The 18,878-nt window shown below is 32.2% G+C and overlaps 2 protein-coding genes across 3 annotated transcripts; both read right to left on the bottom strand.

Annotated features, from left to right (window-relative positions):
* Positions 1 to 3,072: 3,072 nt before the first annotated feature.
* On the bottom strand, positions 3,073 to 5,206 carry LOC140959885 (uncharacterized). Of its 2 annotated transcripts, none has more exons than XM_073417919.1 (4): positions 5,005 to 5,206; positions 4,446 to 4,739; positions 3,827 to 3,934; positions 3,073 to 3,541 (listed from the first exon to the last, which is right to left on the bottom strand). In XM_073417919.1, the coding sequence occupies exons 2-4, from the start codon at positions 4,731 to 4,733 to the stop codon at positions 3,233 to 3,235; spliced, it is 705 nt and encodes a 234-aa protein (XP_073274020.1). In that variant the 5' UTR covers positions 4,734 to 4,739; positions 5,005 to 5,206; the 3' UTR covers positions 3,073 to 3,232. The 2 variants fall into 2 exon arrangements, with proteins under 2 accessions (XP_073274020.1, XP_073274029.1); XM_073417928.1 differs by having other exon boundaries at positions 4,446 to 4,735.
* Positions 5,207 to 8,164: 2,958 nt separating this feature from the next.
* Positions 8,165 to 14,345, bottom strand: LOC140969359 (probable CoA ligase CCL6). Its single transcript, XM_073430683.1, has 19 exons — positions 14,138 to 14,345; positions 13,546 to 13,609; positions 13,260 to 13,349; positions 12,972 to 13,028; positions 12,844 to 12,892; positions 12,545 to 12,621; positions 12,368 to 12,407; positions 12,185 to 12,279; positions 11,763 to 11,927; positions 11,560 to 11,670; positions 11,356 to 11,443; positions 10,793 to 10,859; positions 10,641 to 10,716; positions 10,283 to 10,400; positions 9,730 to 9,975; positions 9,490 to 9,629; positions 9,168 to 9,350; positions 8,961 to 9,080; positions 8,165 to 8,373 (listed from the first exon to the last, which is right to left on the bottom strand). Exons 1-19 carry the CDS (start codon positions 14,281 to 14,283, stop codon positions 8,314 to 8,316), a joined length of 1,992 nt encoding a protein of 663 aa, XP_073286784.1. The 5' UTR covers positions 14,284 to 14,345; the 3' UTR covers positions 8,165 to 8,313.
* Positions 14,346 to 18,878: the final 4,533 nt, after the last annotated feature.

The following is an 18,878-nucleotide window of genomic DNA, read 5'->3' as shown; positions in this document are numbered from 1 at the left end:
AAGATGAAGACATCATTTAACCACTTCAGTTTTCTCTATAAAAAACACTTAATAGTTTTCTTTATTATATGTGTGTTGTAATTCCTACTACTCAAAGAAGTTTATCCTTCTCTACATGAGGTTACTATGTATTGATAAATTGTATATTTGAATAAAAAGATCGAGACTTACTGTATTTCTCATGTATTATTTTCAAATTGAACCGTTTTACTATATACACCGAGGTAGAAAATGAAAAAGGGTTGTGTTATGTGCTGTTGAAAGAATTTACGTCAGAAATCATTTATTGCGACCATGCGATTAGACTGTGAAGAGCAATTTATAAAATTTAGTAGATACAACTCGACGATACTCTGATCAAATACGTAAATTGATCAATTTATCATACGAAAACATGACGGACCATTGAAAAAATAAAAAATTAATCATATGAAATATGATATATAAGTTGAAAACATTGTGTATCTGCATATCTTTAGATTATATGTCTTTAAAAACATGTTCGAATGAAAAAAATGTCATATAATATAATTTTGAAGATTGACGATATTTTAAAAAAATTTAAATGATTAAAGTGTTCAAATAAATATTTGAAAGAGTGAGAAGTGGGAACGAAATTATATTTAAAAATGAGGAGTTATTAATAATTTCCAAACGTGAATACATCAGCCTTCCACGCAAGATCATGCATATTAATGCAAATTAATTCCCAGATAACTTATTATAAATAAAAAAATATTAAATTTTGCGATCTTGTCAGTGATATTTCCCATCAATAAAGAATGATCCCTTCGTCAATAAAATCATGCACGCCATTGGTTATATAATATATATCATGAAATTAGTGTGAAACGATTTTATTGATCAATTTTGTGGATCGAATCTCTTATTTGGGTCATCTATGAAAAATATTATTTTTTATGCTAAGAGTATTATTTTTTATTGTGAATATCGGACAGGTTGACTCGTCTCAAAGATAAAAATTCGTAAAACCGTCTCACAAAAGACTTACTCAATATATATTATATTAACATATGTGTGTGTTGGCATAGATAGGCAAATAAATAATTGCAATTGAAATGGAATATGCCTTTTTCACATGCATTCTATAAAATTTTTTATTAATTTTTTAGTTTCTTTAATCGAATATTATATGTCTACTAGATGGAAATATGGATAAGGACATTTTCAAATTTCTCAACAACCCTAATAAATATTTACACCACATTCGAAATTTTGAAAGAGAGATATTATATATTCAATAAAACACCATTCCCCCGTTAATTAAGCCTTCCTTATCTCCTAAACAAACGACCGATGACTCCTTTGTCTGTTTAATTTGGAACAGGAAATTCAAGTAATATATTTTGAGAATTTTCAAACAAATAAATATTGATTATTATTCAAAAAAATATATAATTTCAAGAATCAAAGTTATATTCAATATTATTATTTAAATCAATATTATTATTTGTCGTTATCTATTTCCTTATCTCATTTTCTTAGAATTTTGAGGAAGAGTGTGTCACTTCGTTGTTTGGACCCTTGGAAACTCGAAAGGCCAAATTAAGATCTCTTATAAATAATTAATCAATATATATATATATATACACACACACACATATAAAATATGACTTCAATCATTTATCACAAGAAGTGGAGTACGCGGAAAATAGAATAAAAAATACTATCTATATATATACATATAGTCGACAAATTTCATAATTTATATATAAAATATTGATCAAGAAAGAATGGTGTTGCAGAGGCTTGAAATGTGCTTGGAATTGTGGAAGCTTTTCATGAAGTTCGCAGTAGTTTTAGTGGAAGCTTTTGGCTGTGTCATTAATCACGCCAATTCTTCGCTTCCAACGAATCATAATTACCTGATTTCTTCCACTCCTTATGTTGGTATTCTCCCTTAATCTTAACTTGAGTTGTTGTTGTTGTTTTTTTTTTTTTTTTTTTTTGGTGTTTGTTTGTTGCAATTCAAGAAACATAGAGGATTATAGTTTGTATAAGATAATAATTATATATTTTTGTCTGTAAATTTTATTTGTTTGTGAAATAATGTAATATCGCAGTTGCACAAGTTGGGTGGATGGTTTTCATTTTCATGGTAATAATAACAACAAGTCAAAATTTGAGTTCAGAAGTCGTTAGTTGGATTGATGTGAAAAAGCAGTACAAAAAATGGAGAAGTGGTTGAAATTTGGATGTTTGTTTCTGGTTTGAGGATATTATGTCAGTAAAGAAGAAGAAAATATGTTTTAATTTTTGGGATCAGTTTGTTCTAAAAAGAAAAAATTTGTGTGAGACGGTTCACGGATCGTATTTTGTAATATGTATCTCTTACTAGAAAAAATATTACTTTTTATGCTAAGAGTATTACTTTTTATTGTGAATATCGATATAATTGATCTGTCTCACAGATAAAAATTTGTGAAATCGTCTCACAAGAGACCTACTCATTCTGAAAATAGAAATACATATTGTGATTTGTGATTCATTCATTTTCTTGGCGAAAAAAGGAGGTACAAGTAGAAGTAGATTGTCCATTTTTTGATCAAATCAATCGACGGGTGTGCGAACAAAAACATAGAAAAAACGACAGAATTCCCATTCCAACCAATAGGGTGAAAACATTGAAGATAAACAATTTGGCCCACCAAAATAAAATATTACTTTTCTTCTATCCATTATAAATAAATAAATAAATAGACATTTTTATAAACGTATATGTTTTACAAATTATCAGAATTATATTTTATCATTTTTATATTATACATTTACGGAGGTGTTTATACGGTCACAAAATGATACCACTCTTAATCTAAGATATATCCAAACAAAAATCATTCTTAAAAAAAAAAGAAACCTATGAAATTATTATGGAACACTACGTTTTTAAGGGAAAAAATTAATTTATTCTACTTAAGTCATAAAGGTCTGACTAATTATTATAAAAAAAATCTAACAAAAAATTATCTCTAAAGATTTTAATTTTAATACAACCACTAATTATTATTAGATAAATATAACAATATATATATATATAAAACTAATTCATATGCATACAATGTGTGTTCGAGATTACAAATACCTATTAATTCCAACAAGCAATGTATATATTTCTTTCCAAAAAATTTCACCATTTTCTTTCACGATCCAAACATAATCATGTTTCCTAGTCAATGAGTATGACTAATAATGAAAAATAAACCTTAAACTTTCAGAAGAGATTTGTGAATGGAGATGAAATAGAATCCCGAAGACCAGAGTACAGGGCATAGAGCGAGTACTGCCGGAGATTTGCAACCTCGTACCACGAATTCAGGACGGCGTCGTTTTTGTCGGTGCCGGAGAAAGCCAACTGTATGCCGATGTCACAGCCAATAGTCCCTCCATTGTTTTTACACTTGGAGTTTGGGATCGCACAATCCGTGTTGTTAAGGCAAACGAACAAGTCGCCGGTGCAAGAACCGCAGCCGAATTTTTTCCAGAACAGGTTTTGGAGTGTGCCTTTCTGGAACTCCAGAACCTGTGAGGAGAATGTTGAGTTAAGTAGTAAAAGAGAGTTGGAGAAACGTAAAGAAAAAGCCTGAAATGCTATTTATCGATATTGTGCGAAATAAGGGTGTTCATTCGGGTGGGTTGAGCAATAGTATTGTTCAAAAATTGCTCAACTCGAACCCAACCCGAACCCGAGCCAACCCGAAAACACTCAACCCGATCCCGAACCCAAACCCGAATCAACCCGTTCAATTTGTCACTTTCACGTCAGCCCAAAGAGAAACTTTGATTTGGTGGATCGATTAATTCTTACCAGAGTGAAGCTGGTTATAGTGTGATTGTTGTCTGCAACAAGTACCGGGAGTGATCTTGCCGCAAATTTTCGTCCCGCAAACGCTACCATGTAACCACCGGATTTGCTCTGCACACAATCTTGTAAATATTAGAAAACAACATAGACTTAAAGTAACATTCAACAATTTCATTAGTAACCTTGAGAAACAAAGATATGTGGCAAAAGGCTGCAAGAAAATGAAACCTACGACTTCCGATGGTTCATTATCAAAGATACATCACGGCCACACCGCAAACATATTGACTCACACGCTAAGAGTTGTAATTAGGAGTGCAAACAGGACCTAGTCGGGTTGAATGTTATTCGCTTTGCTTTCAAAATTAAATTCAAACCAAACGAGCTTGAATTCAGCACTAAGTCGAGTTGAATTCGAACCCAAATTAGTTAATCTCTTGAGCTTCCAGCTGGATAAAGAAAAAATTCGAGCTTGGGCTCAATGAGAAAACAAGTAGGACTAAAAACAGTTAGCAACCAGTTATATAGGTGGTGGAGCAATTGGTTCCCAGGTCCGACCAAGTTAATATTTTTTCAAAAAACCAAAACAGAGCAACTACGATTGCAAATAGAGTATTCATACCGGGCTAAAGGAGCCGTTGCTATCAATTGTAAGCAGGGAAATCTCGTCAACCTTGGGCCTAAACACAGCAAGTTGAGCTGAACCAGCGAGGGCGAGACGGCTATCACATGGCGAAAGCTGCGTGTGGTTGAAGAAGAAAGAGTCCTTGGAAGTAAATGCGAGGCCAAAAGAAAAGCCATCAGATCTCGAAACTTTGGCATCCGAACAAGGATCATATACAGGATTGTTGTCTCCAGCAAATGCCCGGATCAGTATGATCATCATCAAAAGTATAATTTCCTTGACCATGGCTGCCTAAATCATCAAACGGAGGCACATATATAATTTGAGTCCAGCGGTCAGCAGAATTTAATCACCAAGATTCAAGGAATTCGTCAAATGATCATAATTAAGCACATGATACCCGAAAAAAAAAAAGAAAAAAAAAAAAAGAACCCTTCCCACCCGGGCGTCAAATTTCTTGATACAATCAAATCATGTGCTCTTCATAAACACAATAAATCGAAATATAAAATATAAGCCAGCTTCATGAATACCGAGAAGAATCAAAATAACTCACCAAAATTATATCAACACTGCGTGGAATTAAATTCCTTGTCTTTCTCGAATATTTTTAGTTCAATGGATAGAAACGACCGGACCAGAAGAGTTTTTTCGCTAATATCTTCGAATTCAACGTGAGAGAAACGAAAGAGATTTGGTGGAAAGAAATGGATCGTGCCCCAAGACGGTTATGGAAGTCACGTTGGCGTTGGATGCAAGAAAAGCGATAATTTGATCGATTCGTTTCTAATTAAATAAGGAGCAGGCTTGGCCTATGCTTCGTATGCGGCCCCTAAGATTTATTATTATTTTTTTAATTTTTCGTTACAAGTTTTTTTTTTAAAAAATATTATTTGATATTTTTGGTAATTTTTTTGTTTTGTTTTTGTATTATTTAATTAAAAAGCCATAGATATTGCAACTTGAAAATATAACCAAAATTTGTAGTTTATGAGGCTGAATTTTATGTTAAAAAGTTCATTGATAAAAAAAAAGTCGACTGTTAAGATCTATATATTATTTCAATTTTTTATCCTCAACATATATATCTCTAATATTTTGGTTTTTTTAAATAATAATATACCAATAATTATATAAAAAAAATTTAAATTTGATTTATATTTATAATAAAAAAAATAAATATAAATCACATGATGATATGTAGTAGATCAATTAAATAATTTTATTTTTATTTATAATAAAACACAAAATTGTATATTTGATTTATATTTATAATTAGCTTCTCCCTAACCACTAGCCTATTTAAAAATTTCTTACATTAATAATTGTAGATCTAAAATATTGAAGTCAATGAAATAAATATAATTTAAAATTATAAAGCTCGTATATCTACATATATTATATATATAAATCATCCGATCCAGCCCAGCTCCTAAAATAGATACGCCCAATTCTTTATATATATGTGTGTGTATATGTATGTATATGTGCGTGTTAAAATGATGCAAATTCTTTTCTAATACTTCTTTTACCCCTACGTGTTAAAAAAATGCATGGTAATAAACACACTACGTACGATGTTATGAGAGATGTCCGAGTTCGAACTCACGTAAAAAAAAAAAAAAAAAACCTCACCATATGATTTTAACATGAGAGATGTCCGAGTTCAAACTCACGGTAAAAAAACCCTCACCACTTTATAATCAAAATAAATAATAATAATGCGACCACCGTATCACAAATGATTTTCTTTCTTTTTACTCTTAATTACGCTTGTTTACATGTATATATCCACACTTTAGCTTCGTTCGATGTTGACCTTGGGATAGTACCAAAAGAATATTGCTCAGTGTTGCATCATTAAAGTGCTGCCCTCAGTGTAACATCGATGCAGAGGTGTTAATTGGATGAGTTCAGATCGAGTTGAAACAAAAGTTCAACAAAAATTTATATTATCTAGATATATTTTACTTATGTTTGGTGAATTTAAATATTTAAATTAAATTTAAGAGTAGAATTTATGTACATTATTAATAATTTCATAAAATAAACAATTGTTTAAAAAATGTAAATATTATATGAGAGAAATTAATGAGATCAATAACAATAAAAAAAAATGTCCAAGTATGTCAAAATAATTTTCTACAATTTGAAAGTCAACTCATAGAAAATTTAAAATATACTTAATACAAAAAATAAACAAATGTTTAAAAATCAATATTTTACAAAATACATATTATATTATTAAAATGTATGATATCGATATACAATAAAAAAATTCAAATATACAATATAAAAAATGTAGTTAATATTTTTAAATTATATAAAAAAATTTTAAAAAATGGGTCAACTCGGACCCGACCCAAGCCAAATAGTTTTTTTTGGATGTGATTTCGGTCCGATCCGATTTGACCCGAATACGAAAACCCTTAACCCTAACTTAATTTTTTTCGGATCGAGTTCGTTTTTTACACTTCTGCATGGAGCCAAGGGAAACGATGTACAAGACAACTTCATGTTCTACACTAAAAGGGTATGGTCGGGTATTTTGGACTTACAACATAGCGATATGTAGCCACTTCAAGAGAGATAATATCCTAAAGAACTAAAGCGGAAGGAATAAGAACTCGAGAAACGAAGAATCGAAATGGAATTATAATTCAGATTCAGAAAGATGTTCAGATACAAAACGCATTGCCTTCTTTTCTTCATCTTTCCAAGCATTATCTATAGTCGTCGTCTCACATAGCCATTACAATTTAGATGATGGTCGAAAGAAAAATGAAAACTACCCTTTTGCATATACGAAGTAATTAGTGAAGTGGTTAACCTTTGCTCAAATTTTGTTGCAAACAACAACGATAGTTCTGTTTCAATTTCCTCAACTTGAAGAATATCATGAAGTGGGAAGAAGATGGACCGAGTACGAGGCAAGGGGTCGAGATATTCGTCGTTGAAATTGGTTTTCTCAGTAGATTTGAGTTCATCTGGTGGGAGAAGTATCATTTCCTCAACTTGATGAGTATCATTAAGTGGGCAAGAAAACTAGGAAGTTTGATTTGCTCAACTTGTATGTTCAATTTTTGGACCAAGGACTTCAATAGGAAGAAAAGAAAGCAGCCAGATCACAACCCGGCAGCAGGAAAATGGATCTCAGACGGATAGCTACCCTGCCATGGCGGCGGGCCAACAAGCTAGAGATTTGTGTTGCCTGTTAATTTTCTAAATTATTAGAAGCTGTGAAGTAGAACTTCTTGATGGCCAAGCATTCAACTTTTATTTATTTATTTATTTTTATTATTATTGAGTTGGGAGCAAGTTGTTGTACCGACGGGTAGCAGATACATCGGAGTTTATTGGAAAGGGGACGACTCATTAATTAAACTAATAAATTGATGAATTGGGAGGCAAGAGGACTGTTTAATATTTTGAAAAAATAAATTGAAGAATATGAAATATGTTTAATTATATGTATACGATAAATTGCTCAAAATATCCAACAGCAAACAAAAAGTTACTTCCAGTTCTCATGCAGGGAAAAACGTGTTTGATATTCTTGAGTCACATGTCTTTTTTTTGTTAGATGAAAATCGATAAAAACATTAAAAAATAATACTTTGAGTATCAATTATTTTAGATTCTTATGATCATAAAGATTGGATAGAATTATGAGACAAGTCTCTACCCGATCCCATCCTACCAAAACAAACAAAGTGTTTCTCCAATTGTTCTCTCGATTTACTTAGTTGAAAGTTATGCAACCTTTTTCATCGAATATACATTGATAGTTTATTAACATCTCGAATATGAAAAGTCGATATGAAACAAAGAAATTATTAATCCCCATATTTGACTATTGCTGCCATCACTTTGGTGCTATCCCATTTTGTCCTTTCGCGCCACTGTATATTTGGTCGATGTATTCCTGCAAAATATGCAAGTATTATAACGTCGTTGCCGCACCCCGGACTACAAGGACTTGGCCAAGAGCGAGACATCGTCGAATCAAGTTCGTTTTCTCCACGAACCATTCGAGTTTTCAAATTACTCATTAGTTCTCACCTTCTATTCTATTATTGTCAAAAAGAAGATACATAAATTAAACGATGTAACACATGAGATAACGGGAGAAATGCTATAGCAACTATCAGGGCAAGTTGAGTCGAGCATGGCGTGCTTTACTCTCAAGCTAGAGTGTCATTTTTCTGAGCTCGACGAACTCGAGCTAACTTTGTCTAGCCAAGTTTGCGCTCATGAAATTTCATGATCTAGATTCGTTTAGAACCACATTAAAAAACTAAAATCCTAGTATATAATGAAAGAACAACAAGGCATTTCAATAAAGGGTTTGGAGAAAAAAATTTCAGGAGCAAGAAAGTTTATTTAAGAAGTATTATCGAGGCAAAAACTTACGTCTGGATGGGATTAAGCCCTTACAAAATAAAACTCTTAACAGCTTTTTGAAACTGCGAGGCAGGCACGAAAACACTAGATCAATCAAATTTTATGTACCTTGTAATATTTAAGCAACTGTGGCCTTTTAAGCTTAAAAGTTGGGGTCACGAGATCACGGTCAATGTCAAAAGGAACCGACTCCAGATGAATTGCTCTCAACATTTCGAAACCACGCAGCTGGAAAAACATTTTGAAGGTCAGATGAAGAACCAAATGCTGCTGCATTAAAGAAGCCATGAGAAACATGGAATTCATGTAGCATACCTTGTGTTGTTTGGCAGTGCTGTTGAGCTCATCCAAAATGTATTTTCTTGCCTTTGAATTACAACACAAAGACTTGAAATCACCTTTTTCTTGATTCTTTTCGGCCCATTCTTCAAGTGGCTTTCGCTCCGGTACAACCACGGCCACCAGAAATGAGTCAAAACTGTTCCCATATACCCAGACCTAAAGAGCAGTTAAACCCATTTAGCACCACCATTGGTAGATAAATTTAACAAATTTTAGTTTTTCCCCCACTATGCAAAGCTCCGCCACTAATTATACAAGAACAATTAAATTGTTTCTTGAATTTCCTATGACTTACTGATGTTACAAGAGGGCATCGGGAGTAGACACTTTCAATGTTTTCCACCGCAACATACTCCCCTTGAGACAGCTTGAAAATATTCTTCTTCCTATCAATGATTTTCATCTCCCCATTAGGCTGCCACTCTCCAATATCACCTGCAATATTTAAACTGCAACTTCATTCCGCAATGAAGATACCCGAGTTCTACTAACCTTACAAGAATAAAGTTGACTTATGGTAGGTATCCAATTTTACCAGTACGGAACCATCCGTCAACAAATACTTCTTTTGTGAGATCCTCACGTTTATAGTACCCAGAGAACAACGTTTTTCCCCGCAGACAAATTTCACCTCTTGGAACAACAGAACATGCATCGTATCCCATCTCTGGTACTGATTCAAGCCTTACTTCGATGGTAGTCATTGGAACACCCACAGTTCCCATCATTGAAAACACGTTAGCTATGGAAGTGCAACATCCGCCACAACTTTCCGTGAGTCCTGAAATTAATTTGAAACGAGCCAAAATATCAGTTAAGCCGAGAATATTTGAAGGAAAATTACATGAATAGCGACTTTTCTTGTTAAAACAAGAAAACACATGCAGTTGCACCAAAAAATATTGCCTAGAAAAATGATTTAATAATGATGCAACTCAGATGAAACTATACAATAGCCTAAGTAAGCATCATGTTTACTCTCAAATAGACAGACCCTCAAGGTAGTCGAAGGAGTTCTCTCCCCAACAAAAAAATATGAAATAAATCCTCATATGATCCGGTTCATTTTGTGAATTTTTTTGCATTACCATATCCTTGCGATAACACACAGCAACTCGTCACTCGAAGAAACTCCTCGATGTGCTTAGGCAAAGGTGCAGCTCCAGACAAGATAAGACGGACACGTCCCCCAAATGCTAGTTTAATCTGAAATCCAAGGTAAATTAGTAGTGATGGAGGTAGGATTGTCGATTAGGGGGCGAAATTAAAGTTCTAAAGCAAAAAAATAGGGGGCGAAATTGTACTATTTGTGACTATTCATTATATAGCACATAAAAATATGCAAATCATATAGAAACTGGAGGGAGGTGTCTGCCCCTGTCCGTCCATCTGGCTCAGCCACTAAGAAATAGGTCATAATGTAGGAAAAGATGTTAGGTCGCCTACCTTATCAAAGACCAGTTTGTCGAATAATGGAGATGCTTCTTCTTGTTTAAGTCCCTTCTCCATATTCCTCAATTTACTGCCAAATTTTTTTTATCAGTCCAAAGAAGTCTAAAGACAACGAAGCTTGAATATGATTTGAAAACTGGACATACTAGTTGTATGCCAACTGGAATAGTGACTTTTTCAATAAACCACCAGCTGAAATTTTTTCCATTACGCCTATAAACACAATAGTAGATAAAATCAATCCCACAGAAATGCCACAATTCTAGAAAAGAATAGCTACGTTAGGCTCAAAACTTTCATTTTCTCAAAATACATTTGCATCATGTTCCATATTGCCCTCTATATTTCCACTTCTTCAGAAACAACTCAATTCATATTCTAACCCAATCAACAATATCTTCAAATTTAAAATATCCCACAGAATACTGAAAGATCAAACTAGCATAAGTATTTTTGCACGACATACATTTAAGTTTAAAGTAAAAAATGTTTCATGTGATAAATAAAACCGAACATTGATCTTATTCTGCAACCCATTTTCGAAAAATGCATTTCTCAAAAATTGTTTGCCTAGTGGTGCAGATAAATGTGCAAAAAAAAGGCAAAAACCATCTGTAAGTCAAGGCACCAGTATGTTTAGAATATTGAGTAGTTGATGCCTTGCACAACAGAGGCTTAATTCCAATTATATCGATAAACAATTGTATACCAGTGTATATCCGGTCAAAAACTCTAGGAACTCCGCAAAAAATAGTTGGCTTTAACATGAGAAGATCTTCAATCATGTATCTGATATCCTGTAAATTTGGTGTAAGTAGGAAAACGCTGCTTAAAATTTTTTTGCGCTGGAATACATTATATTACAAACTCATTGATGTGTAAAAAAAAATTATTAACACGATATTAATCTCACCGCCTGCCAAAACCCAATTGAAGAACCTCGATAAATACAGTAGGTCTCAATAATTTGATCGAATATATGGGCAAGAGGAAGAAAAGAGAAGTATACATCCTCTTCTGTACCCTGCAAGAAGGCATGTGAAATGACATCAGTTAAATTCTTGTGTCTTCATCAAATTGCAAACCTGACAAAGCAAAAAACTGCCAGTTTTTTACCGCTTTATCTGTTTCTCTAAGAAGATGATCCATGGACAAGACTTCTGCCATGAAAGCACCATTATTTATAATGACACCTTTAGGTTCTCCCGTTGTTCCACTCGTATACATTATCGTGCATATGTCAGTCCTTGTTTTTGGAGGAAGATCATCATCCAAATTTCCCTGCCAAAACAAATAAACGAGAAAGAGTATATCTGGTAAGTTTTCAGGGTTCCACAAATATTTGAAACCTAGCCAGATTATAACGATTGTATTGGCAAATGTGAAAGTGGGTTGAAAATGTAACTTCGTTGAAAAAGAATTTTATAATCGATACGTTTATTTTTGTTCAAGGGAAAGATAAACAAATATCACCAAAACTTTATAAAAATGCAAACTAAAATAGTACGCCTATTATATATTTGATGACATTTTCTAACCAAAAGAGCGAATTCTTCCCAGGAGAAGCAATCTACACCGAGCTGCTTAGCTGATTCCTTTTGCTCCTCGGAAATCTTTCCAAAGCTGACAATAGCTTAACAAAGAATAACATGGCTCAACTAGCAAAGCGTGACATATAAAGTGATTTGGGTGATAATCTCAGATTGAACAATTCCTCTTACTTTTTAGATGCGAGACACAGTTGGAGAGACATGCTAATATCTGCGGAAAGAGACAATCATTGTCAATGCCATAGGATAATCTCATCTTAAACACCTTATAAGCTCATATGATGTTAACTAACTTACAAGCCATTACATTTTATTTCAAAACTAAGCTCTTGAACCAAGAGAACATACCGCGGGTAGCTTGGTTTCATGAACAAAAGCTATGGAAACCTCTGCATGATTAATAATGTACTCAACCGCATTTGCGCCTGCATTTAATTTACGCCCCCGTCAAGAACAACAATCAACAGAAGACCAATAAAAATTTTTTTATTCGAGTACAAATTCAGGCATGGGTGTTCTAAGTTCTAACGTGAATTTGTATCTTTCACTTCATTATGAGACATTACGCCGCTGCATGCAGTACGTGAGAATTTGGCTACTAATGAGTGTCTATAAAATCAAGAAAATGAAGCCAATAGCACACATACCAAGGGAATCATATAGTGGAACATAGGTAATGGCATGGCTAATGCAAGCCTGTAAAGAGATCAAATAGACTAATCAACATTGTAACTCGACCAGCGTTCAAGGAAATTGATTTTAAGCATGAATTTACCTCCATCGACATAATCCATTCTGGGCAATTCGCTCCATATATGCCACAATGGTCTCCCTAATATGATAAACAACTCTCCATTACGAATGCACAGATATCAAAAATAAAGTAAATTGCAAAAACCACGACAAACGATATTTTAAATTAGATAACACCCCTGTGAAAGTCATTGAGATAAAAAAAGCCATGAGTTTTTAAATTTGTAGCTGAAACATATTGAGCTGCAGCCCCTTGTGTTGTTAAATTCCTAGCTAAAAACATGTTACAAAAATTTGTAGAAATACTGACTGGATTGACGCCACGAGCACGAATGGCGGAACCAATCTTGAGAGCTGTATCGTAGACTTCTTGGTATGTCAGCCAACTGTATGCACCAGCCTGCCAGTTACATTAAAATTTGTCAAATAAAGCTAAAATTAAAAATTTCACATCGAAACAATTATTTTTCTAAAAAAAAAAAAAATCTCATCTACATTTTTATTAAACCTAAAAGACACAAGATATCATCAATCCATAAATAATTATTTAAATTTATGAAATAAACTGAATAAAATCCCTAAAATCTCAAGTGTACCTTTCCATTGATTTTAGTACGGTGTCCCAGCATCTGATTGCCAGGATTTCTTTCCACCGACTTACTGCACCCAAAAACTCAGAATTACACAGCCAATTCGGCAAAGCCATCCCGATCAAATCTCGGAATTGGGCATCAGGAAATGTGAATCTTGATCAAACGGCGAATGCAAACAATCTCAAGACACGTATTCAATGAAATGTAATGCAAACGATGGCATGAAGTCCTATTAGCTCGATTGGTCAGAGAGAAGAGCATATAACAAGAAGGTCGCACGTTCGAGAACCGGTCAATTGTATTTTCCTTTTATAACAACTCTTTTTTTATATATATAAATCAACTGAGAATTGTAAAATTTGAAATGGGACACGAATATTTTACTGGAAAATGGAAATATCTTATGCACAAATTCATCAAAAAGTTACGACAAAACAGAGTACTAGACATGCATGCACAGAGAAGAAAGCTTCATCTTCCAACTGAGCAGCAAGGAATGCAGACTGTTAAATCAACATATTTCTTCGACCAAAACTTGTACTTTCTTAAACCAAAAAAAAAAAAGAAAAGAAGAAGAAAACTGACATCTGAATACCTGAAAAAATCCCAGGGAGAATGGAGATCCTGAGGCATTTCCATCAGCCCATCTTTCGCATAAATGCACCTATACACTGCCCCCGCCGAAGGTTTTCCATTCGCAGCAGCCCTTGCTTCCGCAACTTTCACACTATAACCCCCCATTCTCACCCTTTTAACCAAAAAACTGGAAACAAAAGATGACCCCTTTGTGCGAAATTCACGCTACATAAATAAAACAAAAAGGAGTGTGGGGAAGCTGGGATGGTTGGGAAGTGCAGAGTGGTGCAATAAATTGTGAAGGGGTTGGAATTTAATTCAAAGCGGCATTTATTGAGAGTGCCTGTCATCCAATGCTCTCATTTATGTTGGTAGTTCACTATTTGGTGAGCTTTTATATTTATCCAATTATTATTATTTGACACTCGTTTGTGAACACGAAAATGAACTGCATGTCAAAACGATATATTACTCCGTGTGTATAATCATTTTTATCATTATCGATTGATTAAAGTGAAATTTGATAAATTATGAATAAAATAAATTGATATTTGAATTGTTGAAATAAAATAAAAATAAAAATAAAAGTGTGTGTTGAAATTTAAAAAAAAAAACAAAAAACAAAAGTGTAATATTAGTATCATATAAGGGTAAAGTTTGAAGAAAAAATTAGTGTCCTTCCAAGATATTACTATCATGTCTTCAACTTTAATAAAATAGAATAGATATATCTTGTTGGTGGACACGGTGAATGAAGTGTATGTCAAAACATTATATATACATGTGTTTACTTGTAGTTTTGAGAATTTTTTATTTTTAAAAAAAATTCAAAATGCGAATGAATTTTTGGAGATCATGACTGTATATATGATCACGAGGCCAAATTATATATTTTTAATTAGAGTAGGTCTTTTGTGAGACGGTCTCACGAATCTTTATCTGTGAGACGGGTCAATCCTACCGATATTCACAATAAAAAGTAATACTCTTAGCATAAAAAATAATACTTTTTCATGGATTACCCAAATAAGAGATCTGTCTCATAAAATACGACCTATGAGATCGTCTCACACAAATTTTTGTCCTTTAATTATTATGGCTGCAATAAATATGAGTATATGGATGCTTTGTATAAAATTGGAAGGTATATAAAATGTTCTACAGTGGAGAAATTAGTTGATTAATCTTCAATCATTTGTCTCGTATCTTAACCACATAGGTGGACAAGTGATAAACGCTTATTTATGAATACAAAAAAGGTTGAGGCATGCCAATCATGAATTAATTTTTAAAAAGATTTAAACATGAATCATGTTGCTCCAAATATGGTTGAAGCGGCCGATGTTCTGTTCAATTACTCGTAGATCATTTGATATCAAAATCTCGAGTTCAATTTAACTTTAAAAAATAAAAATATTTGAGAGATGTTATTATTGTCGCCTAAATCTATAAAAGCGATTAATTAACGATGAGTGCAATAAATCATCTACAGATGTCTTTGTCGAATTCATTCATTATTCCCCTAAAAACCAATTATTAAAGACAAAAATTTATGTGAGACGGTCTCACGGGTCGTATTTGTGAGACAAATCTCTTATTTTGGTCATTCATGAAAAAGTATTACTTTTTATGCTAAGAGTATTACTTTTTATTGTGAATATCGATGGGGTTGATCTGTCTCACAGATAAAGATTCGTAAGACCGTCTCACAAGAGACCTACTCATTATTAAATAACAAATTTGAAATAACTTCATTTATTTTTAAAAGTAAAATATTGACATTATTGGAATTTTAAAAGTAATTAAAGATATCGACCCAACTACATCTCATGTCATATTGTTTTAGGCCCATTTCAGTAGTCATGCTAGTAAATAATGTTGCTCACTTTGCCACACTTGATTCGACTAGCAAGTAACACGTGCGTTGCACATGGTGGATAAACGTTGTAGCGAGTAAGTGAACATAAAACACTTATATTGAATGAAATCGAAAGAACCATTTTCTATTGAAAATTCATAATATAAAAAAGCATTATCAAATTTTTTCTTATTTAATTTTCAGTTTTTGGGTCATCTCTATGTGACTGTTTTGTCTAAATTTCCTCATCATTTTAATGAAATCATCTATTTTTCATTATCTTGAATTTTTATGGTTTCTCCTTTGAAACATAATGAATTTTGTTTCTTTTTCTGTGGTTTTGTCATTTCCTTAGTGTTTGTTGTCTTCTTATCTTTATGTTGTACTTGTTTTGTCCTTTTGTTTGCGTTCGTTCTTTACTTATCTTCATTTTGTATTTCATTGATGTTTCAATTCTTTGTTTTTTTTATCATTATTTCTCTTGAGTTGTGGTTTCTCAAATCTATCCACAATTATTGTTGTTATTCCATTTTTAGTGGAGACAGACTTGTCTAATTTGAAAAGAAAATTGTGATCTTATTTTCTTTGTTGATCAAATATTGTTAAATGCTCCAAATTAATTTTTTATGCAATATAAAATTTGTAGTTATTGGCAATATGTATTGGATTATTATAATATTATTCAAATAAATATTTTAATTCACCTTAGTATGTATGTCAATTATTTTTTGATAGAGCAACAAATAAATGTCTCAGCAATCTCTTTGAACAACGTCACCCTAGTTATTTCATTTTCATCTTGAATCAATATTGTTATCTGGTACTTGAAAAATTAATTGTGAGAAAGTATACAAAATAATTAAATGTTTTTAAGCATGTAAAGTTAATTATAGTTGCAATACCTTGGGACGATCTCGATATTCAGCTTTACAAAGTGTTGAACAAAACTACTTCCCTCCGGTGAATAACAATGTCATCTTGTTTTTGAAAATTATTTAATGATCGAATCTTCTTGATGATGCCGATGATACATGTGCATAATTATATTATTCGATTAAAAAAATATACCAAATATCAAAATAAATAAAATGGAAACATGCTTTGATCATTAGTGTAACTTGAATTACTTGCTAAATGATCAAATTCTTTGAAGCGAAAATTAAGTTTGCCTAAATTTGGCTTCTTTCAACTCAGTGACTAAAGTTTTTTTTTCGCATTATCAACTCAATATTCGAGTTTAAATTTGGATAACAAGCATTTATTTTCTTAAAGATTGGATTTCATATTAGTAACTTTTGTTACACTTTAAAAGCTGTTCAAATTGTTGAATAACATTTGAAAAAATCAAGCCATGTACCATAGTTTCCTGTAATTCCATATTCATATTGTTAGTAGATAACTGGTGGTCCGAAAAGAATGCTATTCTCTATTTTAAAGAAATATAGCATTTGAAAAGTAGTCACTTGTGCATTTTTAAAAGTTAACTTTTGAATAGTATTTGAGTTATGTATTGTTGAAATTTGATATCTTTGTCGAATAATAAATATTTTGACTACTATATTTTTTTGATCATGTCAGAACATATCAATCAGCATCACATCAAGATTTGTCATTGTTAGTATGTCTTTACTACGGACGTGTAAAACTTTTCTTTGGCTAGTGAAGTGGGTGCATGGTCTGCCGTATAGGATTAAATGTGATTTAAAATTGTTAATAATCATCGTGACAAATGATATTAACTATTGGCTTTGAAGTAATTTTCATTTATTTCATTAATATTAGCTATTTTTCTCTTCAACTACCCCAATTATTATCTTCGTTAGACTAATTATGTGATATACAATTAAATATATAATAGTTGTTTATTAATTACACGTTACAAAACTTATGATAATTGAATATGTTTTGATTTGTTTATGAATATTTGAATATAGTGAAATCTTTATAATAATCTATTTAGCACTGAGGATATTTATATGCGTTAAATTAAAGCACTTGGTGTAATCATGAAGATGAGAAACGATTTTATCTGTTAAATTTCATTGTTAATTTTTAAAATAATAATACTATTAAATTGATTTTTTAAAGTGAGTGGTTAAATTATTTCAGAAAATAATCATGTATACAATTGTTTGAAATGTTTTTTCCTTAAATTGATGCGCAAAACTTATATGATGTAATGATTATAATATATAATATAATATATATTAGTTATAAAATAATACACAAGACAATATTAAAGTTAGAAAAAACCAATATACGATTAATAGATGGAACGACAATTCCGACAATTACACAAATCAACTCAATCTTTTAAAGAAATACCTCATTTGGTACATGTATAAAATAGTTATGTGAGACCAAGCTAACCATAAGCTGAAATTAGAAGAAAAAATGAAAATTATATTTCATTCAAATAACATCCAAAGCTAATATTTGGACTAACAGTGTGGGGACCCGGACGCTAATCATCTTCTTAATCGTCATTGGGATAAATGGATCAATGTAATTAATCTGGGTCTACAATTTTTTTTTAAAATATAGTGCGGAACGTAATGGAATCAATCTAATTATACATATCAGTATAAAAGTACAAGTCTTGTACAACATACATTCATTTAAAATCAGGTTCAACAACTAACTGTTAAGTGTTCCAACCCTATTTACATCAACATCAAAGTCCGTAGTCTCCACTCTAATCACGATCTTTCCTCATCTCCTCGACCCTGATCCTGTCCCACCTGTTATCATGCACACATATAAACACGAAAACAGCCGGATAATTCCGGTGAGAATATAATCCCAGTATAAAACATGTATACATGCAATGCATAAAATCATATACAAAAGCATAAAGCATGTATCAAAGAACATGAATCGTAATTTATGACACATTAGTGAA

This window comes from Primulina huaijiensis, chromosome 2 (genome assembly GCF_012295235.1).
Source record: "Primulina huaijiensis isolate GDHJ02 chromosome 2, ASM1229523v2, whole genome shotgun sequence".
In the NCBI taxonomy this organism is placed as follows: domain Eukaryota; kingdom Viridiplantae; phylum Streptophyta; class Magnoliopsida; order Lamiales; family Gesneriaceae; genus Primulina; species Primulina huaijiensis.
This window is presented reverse-complemented; position numbering and strand designations above follow the sequence as displayed.

Excerpts from the sequence above, each read along its gene's own strand:
- LOC140969359 (XM_073430683.1), bottom strand. The coding sequence starts at position 14,283 with ATGGGGGGTTATAGTGTGAAAGTTGCGGAAGCAAGGGCTGCTGCGAAT. Across the intron at positions 13,610-14,137 it reads TCTCCCTGGGATTTTTTCAG|TAAGTCGGTGGAAAGAAATC; the intron begins GTATTCAGATGT and ends TTTTGGGTGCAG. Across the intron at positions 10,401-10,640 it reads ACAAACTGGTCTTTGATAAG|ATTAAACTAGCATTTGGGGG; the intron begins GTAGGCGACCTA and ends CTTGGATTTCAG.
- LOC140959885 (XM_073417919.1), bottom strand. The coding sequence starts at position 4,733 with ATGGTCAAGGAAATTATACTTTTGATGATGATCATACTGATCCGGGCA. Across the intron at positions 3,935-4,445 it reads GCAACGGCTCCTTTAGCCCG|AGCAAATCCGGTGGTTACAT; the intron begins GTATGAATACTC and ends GATTGTGTGCAG. Across the intron at positions 3,542-3,826 it reads CTATAACCAGCTTCACTCTG|GTTCTGGAGTTCCAGAAAGG; the intron begins GTAAGAATTAAT and ends TTCTCCTCACAG.